This window comes from Meriones unguiculatus, chromosome 8 (genome assembly GCF_030254825.1).
Source record: "Meriones unguiculatus strain TT.TT164.6M chromosome 8, Bangor_MerUng_6.1, whole genome shotgun sequence".
Classification (NCBI taxonomy): Eukaryota; Metazoa; Chordata; class Mammalia; order Rodentia; family Muridae; genus Meriones; species Meriones unguiculatus.
In genome coordinates this window covers 116,022,144-116,036,381 of record NC_083356.1, presented here as the reverse complement: position 1 = coordinate 116,036,381, position 14,238 = coordinate 116,022,144, and the positions used below count along the sequence as shown (strand labels likewise).

The 14,238-nt window shown below is 43.9% G+C and overlaps 1 protein-coding gene across 4 annotated transcripts; it reads right to left on the bottom strand.

Annotated features, from left to right (window-relative positions):
- Positions 1 to 200: 200 nt before the first annotated feature.
- Positions 201 to 13,831, bottom strand: Fkbp7 (FKBP prolyl isomerase 7). Of its 4 annotated transcripts, none has more exons than XM_021649487.2 (4): positions 12,612 to 12,961; positions 11,547 to 11,698; positions 4,746 to 4,876; positions 201 to 793 (listed from the first exon to the last, which is right to left on the bottom strand). In XM_021649487.2, the coding sequence occupies exons 1-4, from the start codon at positions 12,818 to 12,820 to the stop codon at positions 632 to 634; spliced, it is 654 nt and encodes a 217-aa protein (XP_021505162.2). In that variant the 5' UTR covers positions 12,821 to 12,961; the 3' UTR covers positions 201 to 631. The 4 variants fall into 4 exon arrangements, 2 of the variants coding, with proteins under 2 accessions (XP_021505162.2, XP_021505161.2); XM_021649486.2 differs by having other exon boundaries at positions 4,746 to 4,879; positions 12,612 to 12,944; XR_009593897.1 differs by lacking the exon at positions 201 to 793 and adding an exon at positions 6,648 to 6,748 and having other exon boundaries at positions 4,743 to 4,879; positions 12,612 to 13,831.
- Positions 13,832 to 14,238: the final 407 nt, after the last annotated feature.

Genomic DNA, 14,238 nt, shown 5'->3' with positions numbered 1-14,238 from the left:
GCGGCTTGCAGGTACAGGACACCATGGTCTTTCATGTATGTTTTTCATCTACTCGCTAAGCGTTGTTTTCATATGCTAACAACTAAACAATTGACTCTTTTATTAAAATAATAGTAAAAATATTTTATGAATAACGCTATTCACCATTAGATTCACTCAAAGGGATAAAGCAATCCTATGGATACAGAACACTGCATGGGTAATTGGTAATGATTTATATTTATTATTTAAAAGATAATGTTTTCAGATACACGTATTCATTGGTCATAATATGTACTTTTTGTTTCTTTTCTTTTAAATAGTCTCTCATATAGTCCAGGGTGATGGTGAACGCCTCACCTTTCTGCCTCCACCTCTGAGTGCTGCCGTTAGAGGCGTCTGCTACCACGCCCAGGTTGCACAGTGCTCGGACTGAATTTGGGTCTCCAAGCATGCTAGGCAAGCGCTGTTTACTGTCACCACAACTCCAGCTAGTGCATACTTAACAGCTTCACATCGCTACACCAAAATTATGTTTATTGAAGGAAACAAATATCTTCTCATAAAGAAAAACATAGCTACAACTTGCAGAAAAGTGATTCTTTTCTAAAGGCAAAGCGCAGTAAGTTACTAACAAAGAAGTAAAACAAATTCACAGCTCGTCGTGTTGGTGCACATTGTATTCCTTGGGAGAAATGAAGCCATCTCCATTGTGGTCATTTTTCTTAAAGATATCTTCCAAAACTGCATTCTGATATGACTTGTCTCGGGGCTTTGGATCTTTTTCAAAGTCCTTCTGTAAGTAAACCTCTATCTAGAGGCCGGAATAAGACGTCGTTAATTAAAAAACACCACAAACATCTGGATTACAGTAATGAAAAAGCATGTTAAATGACAAACATTTAAGACAATTTGTCCAATTGCTTATGGGGGACACTCAAGGACCATGGAGCACATAGGGAGGTCAGAGGACAACTTGTAGGAACTGGTTCTCTCTTCCCCCCATGTGGGGTCCTGGGGACGGAACTCGGGTCATCAGGCTTGGAGCAAGAGCTATCCTCACTGAGAAATCTAGCCAGCCCATGAACATTTTAAAAAGGTATTTCAAGGTTTAGAAATACCTTTGAAACAGGGTCTCTCTACACAGCCCTGGCTGTCCTGGGCTCATTATGTAGACCAGGCTGGCCTCAAACTCACAGAGATCTGCTGCCTCTGCCTCCCAAGTGCTGGTATTAAAGGCGTACACCACCATGCCTGGGCCCAGGATTTTTTTTGTTGTTGTTTTTAATTTTTGAAGAGAAATGGGTGTTCAAATTAGCTGTCCCTGGGGTTACAGATGATGGTACCAGGCCCACTAAATACTTTCTAATAATCCACACTGTTCATATTAGGAAAGGAAAACACATGCTTATGGATTCCTGTTATTTAGTAAAACCTCATTAGCTTTTCTGTGGCTGGAACTAATGAATTTATTGTGTAATCAAGTCAACCAAGGGCGTGAGATGCCCTGAGGCAGGGCCTTTTTGGGCTGGTAGCATATAAAATTTCTCTAAGCAAGCACACAATAAAGCACCATCCTATTAGCTACATGCAATTTCCGGGCATTTGAAATGTGGCCACAGCAAACGGAGACACATTCCTGTAATAGAGCTCCCGGATACTTTTAATGCAGGGTGTACATGGAAATGGTCCTGTTTCAACCTAGTTAAGTCACAAAAACTTCATGCCTATTTTTTCCTCGCCTTGCCTTGAGATGAAGCTGGGACTCTGGGTACACATCGCCACGGCCAACGTTCTTTTTACTTTTTAAAATGTGCACACCATACAATTTAAAATTATCTTGCAACTCAACTGTTTCTCCCCAGGAAAATGCTGATTTATGCCAAAGACATCACAGTACATTGACCTGGGGATAAGGTTCTGCAAGCTGGGGCATTTTAAAGGCCGGAGGCCTGCTGACAGGCGGAGCCGAACACCAAATAGCTTTTACCAATACCTATGCCACGCCCCATCCATCCCAAATGAGTTTGGGAGAGTCAGTGGACCTTGGAGCAGGTGGTCTCAGGTGTGACTCTGACCCTAAATATAGGGGGCCGCATTGTTTCCCCCTCTCGCCTCAGATTTAGCAATCTTATGTGAGGTGAAAAGCATTTTAAACAGTCTCAAACATTCCACACTTTCTAAACCAAAACTATCCTATTATAACTGATAAAGCTGATGTCCAATGGCTATTCTTTTTCCATACAGTGTAGTTGAGGTACAAAAAGGTGGTGGGCAAGAATATAACTTTATTTTTAAAAATTGTTTATTTAATGAAGGTGCTTGCAGTACCCAGAGAGACCAGAAGAGGGCACCAGATCTCTTGTAAGTGGAGTTGTAGAGGGCTGTATCTGGTCTGAGTACTATTCAGCCCCAAGACTTTAACTTTTGCCAGCAGTGGGTTCCACACTACTTTCATTTTGTAATTCAATACGTGCCCTGCCCCCCCTTATTTAAAGTAAAGAAACAATCTGTTAGCTTTTTCTGTTAGTTTAGTTTCAGAGCTGGGCTTCCCCGTGTACTGATTACGCAGTCATCTGCAGAAGGAGAGAAGTATCCATACTGTAGGACTGCTACCGCAGGGCCAACGCCAACAGAAGACAACTGTTACAGCTGGGCAAAAATCATTCCTACCCATCTGGTAAGGTACCCAATAAGACGCCTGGGAAACTGTAGCTAAGTAAGTAGATGCAATTTTGGATTTCCTCTACATTCATTTTCCTCAAGAGAATGGGAGAGTCTCTAACTAATGTCCAGAGGCATGTACATTGTAGAGGAACCTCTGGGTGTGTCTGAGGTGGCTAAGGCATGGAGCATGCACAGGCTGCTCCCAGCGTGCTGTGTGAATGCATGCCTCCGCTGTTCCAAAGGGGATGAGGAAGAGTCAGTGGAGAGGTGACAGTGAAAACCATTACTTCCCCTTCAGGACCCCTGTAAAGCGAGCTGTTCTGGTAAAAGGAGCATCATGTGGGAAGGGGGAAATCTTAGGTGAGGGATGGACTCTATCACTGGCCTGTAGCAAGCCTGTGGGGGTATTTTCTTGATTAGTGACTGATGTGGGAGGGCTCTCACTGCGGTCGGTCTCAACCCACGGGCAGATTGTCCTGGGGTGTGTAAGACAGCAGGCTGAGCAAGGAAGGCCTGGGGAACATGTGCAGTCTCTGCTCCTGCCCTGAGTTCCTGCCCTGCCTTCCCTGGGGACTGGGACCCAGGATGTGTAAGCCAAATAAGGCCCTTATCCCCCAGGTGCTTTGGGTTGTGATCTTTACTGAAGAGGTAGAAATCGAGGTAAGACACCTGGCAGATAGGCCTCTCTCCCTGCTGACTGACTGGGGCGCCTCAAGGAGGTATTTCCTACTTCCTAAGTTCTGGGAGGAAAAGCTAGAGTTGAGTGGAAGTGTGTTGCAGGGGGAGATGGAGAGGGAAGGTGACTGGAGATACAGCCCAGGGGCCCAGTGCTTGTCTAGCATGAAGCTCTAGTTCCAGTCCCCTGTCAAAATAATAACGAAAAAGGAAAAGAAGCAAAGACTTGTTAGCTAGGGGCTGGTGGCTTATTCCTGTAATCACAGCCCTTGAGAGGGGCAAAAGGATCTCCACACGTTCAAGACCAGCTCGCATAACATCATGAATGCCAGTGCAGCTTTGGGGGTAGAGCGAGACCTTATCTCACCCCGCAGTCCCTGAAATACAAAAAGGACTGAGGCTATATTTGAGATCGAGGGCCCACCTGCCTCTTATCAGGTGGTAGTTATACATTTTTAACCTTGTCTAAACAAAGGGAGCAGCTGAGCTGATTGTAGACCGTGGGACGAGAGGAGACTTGCCAGCAACGGTCAAGATGGCAATCCTCTGAAAGGCAGGGAGTGCCCGGGGCTCAGAGCACAGAGCCAGGCCACCCGGGGTGCGATCCCAGCTCCGTAATTGCAGCTACCTTACTCCACGGTCCCGACTATGGCTCTCCCCATCCAGGAGGTGAGGATGATGACGGGAGATAAAGGGTCCCGGAGATTAGATGAATTCACGCGCTTGCTTACAGTTGTATCCGGAACTAGGAAAGTGTGGGGAATACGTAGCACTGAAAACTTTTTTAACAATTCATCTGTAGAGGATGGGGATGAATTCTTAGCTCAGGTTTACCAACCTCAGCCATCCAGTTCAAGTCCTTGCCAGCTCTTTTCATGGTCTCATTCACGTATGTCACAGTCCAGAGGCCGGAACTACTTGCCCTGTGACAAGCTCTTACAGTACTGTTGGAAGGCGCTCTGTCCCTTTAGTGAAGGTGCCAGAAGAGCCATGGGTAGCTCGGAATTTTTCTTATCTGATTGGTTGGTTGGCTGGTGGATTGACTGATTGATCTGCCACTACTGGTCATTGAACCTAGGGACTCGTGGATACTCGGGCAAGCACTCTGCCACTGAGCCAGATCCTGAGACCCTTTTGTACTTTTTGAGACAGGGTGTTAGTAAGTTGCCCAGGATAGCCCTGAACTGTTTGTATCCCAGGCTGTCCTTCAAGGTGTTCTCTTATGTCAGGTTTGGGAGTAGCTGAAGCTACAGGCCTGAAAAGAAAAAGGATTTTTTTCCCCCTCAGAGTTTATGGAGTTTCCAGCCAACAGCCCTAACAAAGCAATCAAAGCCAATACTAGCAAAAGCTCAGAAGTATCTTCAACCGAACTTGAGCTATAGTGAAGAAAACAAAAAACAAGCCACAGAGGAAGCTTCAGTTACCTCGGTCTTGGAGAGCTGCCGGTCGTTGTCCGTGTCTATTTGCTTAAATGTTTCAATGCTCCGTGGTCCTTTGGTCACAGCATAAAGTTCAATCTCAAACATCAGAGTTGCGTTGGGTGGAATCTTGCGCTCTGCTAAGGGTTTAAATTTTAACAGTTTGATTTATGCGAAAGGAGGCTTTTACTCATGGGCACATTGGGATCAGGGTTATAGTGCTTAGAAGAGCTGCTTTCAAAACAGTAAACCTTTTAGCATCACAAAACCAGGGCCAGGGCTGGAGAGATGGCTCTGTGGTTAAGAGTGCTGCTCAGCTCTTCTAGAGGTCCTGAGTTCAGTTCCCAGTAACCACATGGTGGCTCATAACCATCTATAATGTGATCTGATGCCCTCTTCTGGCATGCAGGTGTACATGCAGATAGAGCACTCACATTAAAAAAAAAAAAAATCAGGGCCAATCATTTTATTCACTTTCTTCCTTTTATAAAAACACTTTGGAACCTTTTCCCCCCCTGTGTATTTTAAGCCAAGTCAGTTCAAAGGTCCTCTCAACCAGTTTCCTATTAAGTCAAAATAAACAAAAATATTAGTTTATCCTGATCGTCATGTAGCAGAGATATGATATAGAGTAGAATAATTCCAGAGTTGGGCTGCTGAGAAGGCTTGTCACCTGCTGCCAAGCCTGATGACCGAGTTCAGTCCGGGACCCACAGGGGAAGAAGAGAACTGATTCCCACAACCTGTCCCCTGACCTCCACACAACTGCTAAGGCACATGTTTCACCCACATAAATAAATAAATGTGATTAAGAAGGAAGTGAGATTCGAAAGTATAATCTCTGAGAAAAATGATTTTATAAAGTCACCCAGAAGCATCATTTAAAAAATGTTAGTCTGCCTTTAAAATTCTTTATGGACTCGAAAAGATAAAAGCAGCAACAAAAATCCAGGAAGCAATTTCACAAAGAAATTTCTAATTATCAAAAAATATTTAAATATGAAATTGGGTAGTTAGAATAAGGTTCATCTGTTAGCTGCTGCTGCTGGTGGATTTAGCAAGATGGGGCTTTTTCAGATGAGCATTCCATAGGGTAGCCAAGAGGCAGTGAGTGGCTGAGTGTGTTTCCAGGGCTTTACAGGCCATGTGATCTAGGACATGACGCACAAGTATCTGCCAAACAAATGACGCCCTCTGAAAGTAGCTAATTTTGCCCATTAAAAGAAACAGCGATTTTTCTTTTCGTTTTTTGAGACAGGGTTTCTCTATGTAGCCTTGGCTGTCCTAGACTCAGTTTTATAGACCAGGCTGGCCTCAAATGCACAGGGATCTGCCTGCCTCTGCCTCCCCGGTGCTGGGATTAAAAGTGTGTGCGAAACAGTAATTGCTTTAACAGTCAAGCAGTCGATTCTTGCTGAAATACTGATATAGCCCATAGAGGAAAGGGTAGAAGCTACAGCAGAGCAGTGCATTGGAACTTCTAAGGCCAGACCACAGAAAAATCTACCCACATCAGGTGCCTGCTGGCAAAGTTCTAATCGAAGGTCCTACAAATGACCTGGCTTTGAAGGAGGGAAAAATAACTTCTGCCATAATTAAAACAGACTCAAACCACAGATTCCTTTTGTTGTTTTGGGGCTGGTGGTGGAAGCAGGGTCTGGCAGGCAAGTGAGTTCCTATACCACTGAGCTATGCAAAGCCCAAAGTCAAACTTCCCAAGAAGTTACACAGATGCAGAGGAAGTTCCCGGAAAATTCTATTTAAAAAAAAAAAAAATTGTTGCTCATTAGTTTTTTTCCTCCAAAAAATACTACAATATAAAAGAGATAGATGTGCACTGCAGCAGAGTTATTTACATTCATAGAGGCAGAATGGAGAGGTGGAGTTAATGTAAAGAATTATACATACCACATAGACTGTTAATTAAAGCACTAGCAAGTCACATGCACTTAAGACATGCAGGGGTGCTCTGGGACATTTCGCCAGAGGAAAGCTTCTTCAAGCATCACCTAAAATGAAGTTACAACTAGCGTTAAGTCTTATTACTTTAATAAGAGAACAAGACCTGTAAAGATCCAGCCAGTCAACATGCCAGCATTCCCGCCCTTACCCGTAACCGAGGACCTACTGACAGCTGAGGAATTCTGAGAGGGAAGTCAGCTTGCAGGCTTTGGATCCTGGTAGGTCTACCATGCTCCGGTAGATGAGTACATGGATAACAGGTTTGACTTGGTAGGTGTGTGTGTGTGTATGTATGTGTGTGAGTATGTGTGCGTGTGTGAATGACACAAAGTTAGGAGGGGCAAAGAGGTAGATAATGAATCTGAAAGGAATTAGGGGGAGTAGAGGATGAATATGATCAAAATACATTGTGTGCATATATGAAAATATATTTTAGAAAACTTACATAATCAAGAGGATTTTACTATATAGCTTGGTAGCTGCTGTAAAACAGAGAAAGCCAACAGGTAAGGAACCATAGCCCATCATACGTACTTTTTAGGCCTCCGATTTCTCTTTTCTTTTAATTTCATTTATTCATTCACTTATTTATTTGTTTGTTTGTTTGTTTATATTAATTACAGTTTAGTCACTTTGTATCCCAGTTGTAGCCCCCTTCCCTCATCCCCTCCCAATCCCTTTCCCCCTCCCTCTTCTCCTCCCATGTCCCTCCTTAAGTCCACTGATAGGGGAGGTCCTCCTCCCCTTCCATCGACCCTAGCCTATCAGATCTCATCAGGACTGGCTGCATTGTCTTTCTCTGTGGCCTGGTAAGACATGTCAAAGACAGTCCCTGCTCCCCTTACTAGGAAACCCACTTGGATACTAAGCTGCCATGGGCTATATCTGTGCAGGGGTTCTAGGTTATCGCCATTCATGGTCCTTGTTTGGGAAAGACTCAGAAAAGACCCCTGTGCCCAGATTTTTTGGTTCTGTGCTCTCCTTGTGGAGTTCCTGACCTCTCCAGGTCTTTCTATCTCCCCCTTCTTTCATAAGATTTCCTGGACTCTGCCCAAAGTTTGGCTATGAGTCTCAGCATCTGCTTTGATACCCTCCTGGGTAGAGTCTTTCAGAGGCCCTCTGTGGTAGGCTCCTGGCCTGTTCCTTGTTTCTCCCTCTTTTGATGTTTGTCCCATTTGCCTTTCTGAGTAAGAATTTATCATCTTACCCAGGGTCCTCCTTCTTGCTTAGCTTCGTTAGTTGTACAGATTTTAGTATATTTATCCTATATTAATATGTCTAATATATACTTATAAGTGAGTATATGCCATGTGTGTCTTTCTGCTTCTGGGATACCTCACTCAGGATGATCTTTTCTAGTTCCCACCATTTGCCTGCAAATTTCATGATTTCCTTGTTTTTAATTGCTGATATTCCATTGTATAAATGTACACAATTTCTGCATCCATTCCTCAGTTGAGAGACATCTGGGTTGTTTTCTAGATTCTGGTTATTACAAATAAAGCTGCTATCAACATGGTTGAGCAAATGTCCTTGTTGTATACTTGAGCATATTTTGGATATAGGCTTAGGAATGATATAGTTGGATCTTGAGAAAGCGCTATTCCTAACTGTCTGAGAAAGTGCCTGGATTGATTTCCACAGTAAGTAAAATAAAGGTGCTAGTGAGACTAATTGTTTTGATGTTTATGGGAGATTCCTCAAAGTCAATAAGAACTATCTGTCCCCCTGCAGGAAGGGTGTGGTATGTTGACAGTGTAGGCAGCTAGGCGTAAGTTAACTAACTGAGCATAAGTTAGTTTAGGTAAAGGATAAAGTAGTCATTTGCTGTGGAATATAGGACCCAGGTCTGGTACCCACTGGAGATGGATGTAGGTGCTCTAAGGTAAGCAGAATGCTGATGTGATGATTCCAAAACTCAGGAAAGAGACTGAAAGGCAAACTTTCCCTGCATTATTTTCCCTAGAAGTAACCTCAACTGCTGACATTTTGGAAGATAGTATTGTATTTAAATTATCTTCAATTTTCTTTCTTTCTCAGGGTCCTATACAAACACACACACACACACACACACACACACACACACACACACACACAGGGTATACAAATTACATTGCCACGTGAAACTCTTTTTTTCTTTTTCTTTTGTAGAGCAGTGAGTGCTAGGGATTAACATCAGGGCTTTGCCTCTGCTGGGCAAACCCTGTACTGCTGAGTATCACATACCAGTCCTGGGAGCTATTTCGATGGGAGCAAATGCTTGGCAGATTGAACACAAGGCTGTAGCTATCTGGAACCATCACCTTTACAGTGTCAGGTCTAGGCTTGAAGCACTGGCTTCCCTCCATCTGACTTGGGGTAGTTGGCCTTGTCTTACTGAAAAGCATAGACCAGGGGAATCACCTCTTCAGGAGTCAGCCAGCGGCTTCAAGGAAGGCACATCTCGGCAAGATATGGGGATAATGCCAAAATAGCTTCTTAGGAACAGGACTGCTAATTACGTATTTGATGTTTCAAATAGGTGGAGCCGGCAAGAACTTTCAACGAGGCGACCTGGTTCATGCTGCAAGGAGGACCACCTCCCTGAGGAAGGGGCTGCCCACCCCTGCTGGGTGTCCACATGCTCCCAGGGAATTTCCTTGTTTCCTCAGATTTACTTGAAGATTAGTATAGATGCATGTGAGTTGTGTGTGTGTGTGTTTTTTAAAGTGAAACAATTCAATAATTAATATTGAGAAAAAAAATTCATCCTATTCTTGACCCTCAAGCTTCCTTTCTAAGGCTGTCACCAGATGACTGAGTATCCTCCTACACTAGTCTGTGTATCTGTGGACATGAAGTTCCCTTCTAGGATGCAAAGTTTACACACAATGAAGAGAGTCGGCTCTCTCCCCCATGTTATCATCTGCTGAAGAGGGTGCTCAGGAAATACTCAGTCTATTAATAAATGAGATTTCACTTGGTTCTTTTCCCTGCTTATACACTAATCCACTGTATGGATATCTCGTAACTTAATTTCCTACTGACAGTCATTAACATAGTTCTAAATATTTTGCTACCAAAAAGAAGTTGGCAATTGTGGTATTTAATCCTGGTTGTTAACTTGACTGGTTTGGAGTGAATGTGGAAGCCATTGTATTTTTTTTTTTAAATAAACTCAATTGAAGTGAGAAGACCTAGCCTACATGTCGACAGTGCCTTTTGGCAGCAGCCCAGAAAAGATGAATTCTGAAAGAGAAAGGTTTGCTTTCTGCCTGCTCGCCTTCACGTTGTGCTGGCGCATTCATTTACGTTCATTTAGTGACATCCTGGGGCTGCTGCTCCCGTCCCCGTTCTCTGCTGACAGAGTCTAACTTCCTTGGCCTTTCAACGTGGGCTGAAGACCCGTGGCTCTACAAGAATCCTCCACATCTTCAGGGCTAGCCTGGGGCAGCTGAGGCATCCAGCTCTGCAGACCAAGCAGCTTCTGGGTAGCCATCGTTGGGCGTGTGAGCTAATCAAGTAAATCTCTCACGTACTCATTCTATTGGTTCTGTTTCTCTAGAGAACCCTGACTAACACGGCTATAAATATAAGGGTATAATCACTTCTGTCAGTCAAATAACTTCTTTTCCCATCGATCATATAAGAAATGGCTTATATTACCATGCCTTTGACAGTGTTCTTGTTTGGATAAACAAGGCATGATATCTTGTTTGTATTGTAATTTTTGCTCTGATTATGAATACAATTAACTGTTGCCTTAGAATTAAAGACAATTTGCATTTTATTAGTTTATGAAGTTATTCTATTTCTAGGGCTAGATCATTTAATTACCATTTAATGTAATTAGTTAGTTACATTTCCCTTGCTTTCTGTGAGTGCACATATCTTCTTGCTGTAGGATTTAAGAGTAGGCATGACTCTGAAAGTTATCTCTTCCACATCTGAAGGATTCTCCTAAGCTGGAGTAACAATGGCTCACAGCTCAGAGGTAACATCCTTTTGTTCTAAAATTGTGTTCCAGTCCCCCAAACTCTATAAACTTGGTACTGTTTACCAAAGATCTACGCCGGAAACACATATGTAATACTCTTGACAGTAAAGCCAAAAATGTCCAGGGGAGTTTGAGGGATGGATGCACACAGCCATTCTGAGCATCGTGTCTATGCAGAGGAAGAAGTGCTGGCTGGAGGTTGGTATTCCAAAGAGGTCTTATTTTCTTTAGCAATAAAAAGAAGGCACGGGATGAATGAAATATGGCCAGAGTTTGATGGGCATGGCTCTGTGAAGATTTCTTCTACGTCATTTCAGAATTGTGGGAAAATACACATCACACAGAGCTCACCACCATTTTTAAATAGTGTAAAGTACCGTTGTGTTACTGTGCAACCTATACCTAGAACTCTTATCTTGAGCACCAAAATGCTATGCTATTCGACGCCTCCTTTTGTCCCGTCCCTTCAGCCCCTTGTAACCACTCTCTCTGCCTTTGGTGTCAGCCGGCCTGAGTACCACGGATGCTTCATGTAAATGCAACCCTCCAGTACTGGTAGTTTTTGCCTCTGGCTTGTTACACTCAGCATAATGAATGTTTTTAAGGTTCATCAACGCTGTAGCATGAGTCAGACTTTCATTCCTTTTCCTGCTCTGTGCTCATATACTCATTGTTTTATCCCTTCTCCCGTCTCTGAACTTGGGGTTTCTCCCACCCCCCGTGGACCGCGCCGCAGCAAACATGGATGTACAAATACCTTCTTGAGGCTTACTTTCCTTTTTCAGGGTGTACAGATTTACTTTGACTTTTTATAAATAAGTGACTGATTTATTTTATAAAAAACTGCTAAGAGATCTTAAACATCTTACCATAGCCTTCTTTTCCATATGCAAATGAAGGAGGTATAATCACCTTTCTCTTCTCTCCAGGGCACATGTCCATCATAGCAATGTCCAGCCCTTTTATGACTTGTCCAACTCCAAGAACGAACCATTTGGGATGGCCTTCACCTTGTGTCCGGCTATAAGAAACCATACTTAATACTGAGTAAATTGACATCATTTAAAAAGAAACTTTTAAGCACAGCTAGGCATTTTGTTATTATTGAAATATTTTTCCCATGTTAGCATTCTTCCAGAACTCTGTCCTCTGGGAAGTGTTTGGCTCAAACTTCCCTATACATTGACAGACAGTATCATGAGAAGTCACCCCATTTTATTCTGTTCTATTGCCATCCTTACGAAAACTGCCCAATGGTTAGCGTTTTAAAATGGGTTTCCCGTCTCTGTTTGGCTACATGGCTAGAACAAAACAACTCTCAGCAGGCTGGGGCCTCAAATTTCATTTTTAAGAACAACTGAAAATACCATCCCGCCAAACTCCTCTTCTAAATGGGAAGAGTAAGTTTTCCTGTAAATTGGAAAGAATTGCTTCCTCCAGGCCTCTCTTTGGAGGGTAACAGCCCAGCTAGAGAAAGGGCATTCAGTCAGACCAGAGCAGGGATGGGAGAACAGGATGGATGCACCCACCAGGGTCTCTGTTAGGAAGTGAACAACTGAAGACCAGAATAAGACTCGGGAGCTTCCTTATACAGTATCTTTGGACAGAGACTTCCGTTCTGGGTAAGGAGAAAGACTGAATGAACATCCTGTCAAGCAGCCTCTAGATTTTGCTGTGCTGGTGCCGTGGTGGTCAGCGATCTGCATGAGCCGGTAGGTCTTGCAGTCAATTTACTGAGCTAAAACATTTTCAGCAACTAAACAGGTCTTTAAAAGAACCGTTTTCTAATGTAAGTCGGCATAATGGCTCAATTTATTCTTAAGTCAATCAACCAAACAAAAAGTAAACAAAACAGTTAACTTCTGGCTGCTGGTGGTGGGAGAGGCAAGATCCCGTGTACCAACTGAACTTGAACTGGCCGGAGCATTTCCTACCTGCAGTAGAATTTGGAGCCATCTTTAGCCAAGTAGCCGTCATAATGAGCATTGAGCAGGTCTCCTTTCCTGCTTGTTTTGGAGCAGTTTTCTGGACGATGCAAAACTTCAATTTTCACTTCCTCTGTGCTCTCTTCTTTCGTTTGTCCCTGAGCGTTGGGACAGCCCCACAGGCTAAGGAAAACTGCCAGTCTAAATAGGAAATGCATGGTTCCCAAAGCAGGACCCCCCCCAGCCCCAGTGTAAGCAAGCCCTATGGATGTGCGCTGGCTCTAGGAGCTGGAAGGAATTCGGACGCGTGGCAGGCATTGTCCTACGTCACAAAGGTCGGGGGCGGGGCTAGCGAGGCTCCTCCGCTCGCCCGCAGCCGCAGCTAGCTGCTCCCTGGAGCCTGTCCTGGGTACCAGGGCTAGAGCAGAACCGCCCCACTAAGCCCGCCTTTACCGCAGGTTTCTTCTGCCTCCAGCAGTCAGGCCCGCTTTTCCTGAAGTGAAACTGGAGTTATGGTGGTCCCTGGTAGGCATTTAGGAGATGCTGCAAAATTCTGTCGCCTCCGCTTGCCTTGGCCAACTGATGCCTTGGCCTGACGGCTTGGTTTTAAGTTTTTAAATGATGCCTTTGAACCATTTGGTATAGGAAAAAGGATTACACAGCTGTAGGTCCTTAAAACCGAGTATTTTTAAAAAATATTAAAAAACTGGGCCAAGAAATTGCTACAAAAGGAAAACTTCATGGTGTTGTGGCCCCCCAGGGACTTGGCAGGCACAGTGATGGCAGAGGTTCCTGGAAGGAAGTGACAAATAGGTTCCCCGCTCTTCTCTGGATACTCTGGGGGAAGAGCTTGAAGGGCTTTTGGGGATGAGACGAAGCTGTTGATACATCCCCTTCTCATTTTCGTATGAAAAGCTTTCAAACAGCACAAAACTTGATTTTTACAATAAACACCAGATACCTGCCACTCTTAGACGCTCAATAATGGACTGTATGCGATGATTTGTTGAATATCCCGCCAATCTACCCACCAGTTCACCAAGTGAATATCCAGATTCACTATTCAGTCAGCCTTCCCGGAAGGGCAAGCCAGGCATTTCACTACCTCAGTGCTTTATGGGGTTGTTTGGAATTTGCCGAGCTCTCAAAATCTGAAAATTGTCAAGTTGTGTAAAAGCTTTCTTCCAAGTGAGATTAAAAAACAAAACTTGGTCTCATTTTAACTTTCTCTCTCTCTCCTTCTTCTCTCTCTCTCTCTCTCTCTCTCTCTCTCTCTCTCTCTCTCTCTTTCTTTCTTTCTTTCTTTCTTTCTTTCTTTCTTTCTTTCTTTCTTTCTTTCTTTCTTTCTTTCTTTCATTTATCGATGACAGGGTTTCACTATGTAGCCCTGGCGGGCCTGGAATTCACTAAGTAGACCAGGCTGGCTTTGAACTCACAGAGATCTGCCTGCCCCTGCTTCCTGAAGGCTGGGATTAAAGGCGTACATCACAATGTACCGCATAAAAAACAGTGAAAAAAAATGTGTGTGTGTGTGTGTGTGTGTGTTGAGAGAGAGCGCCCACGTGGAGAGGTCAAAGGACAGTTACAGAATAGCGTTCTCTCCTTCCAGGATGTGTGTCCGCAGGACGGGACTCCT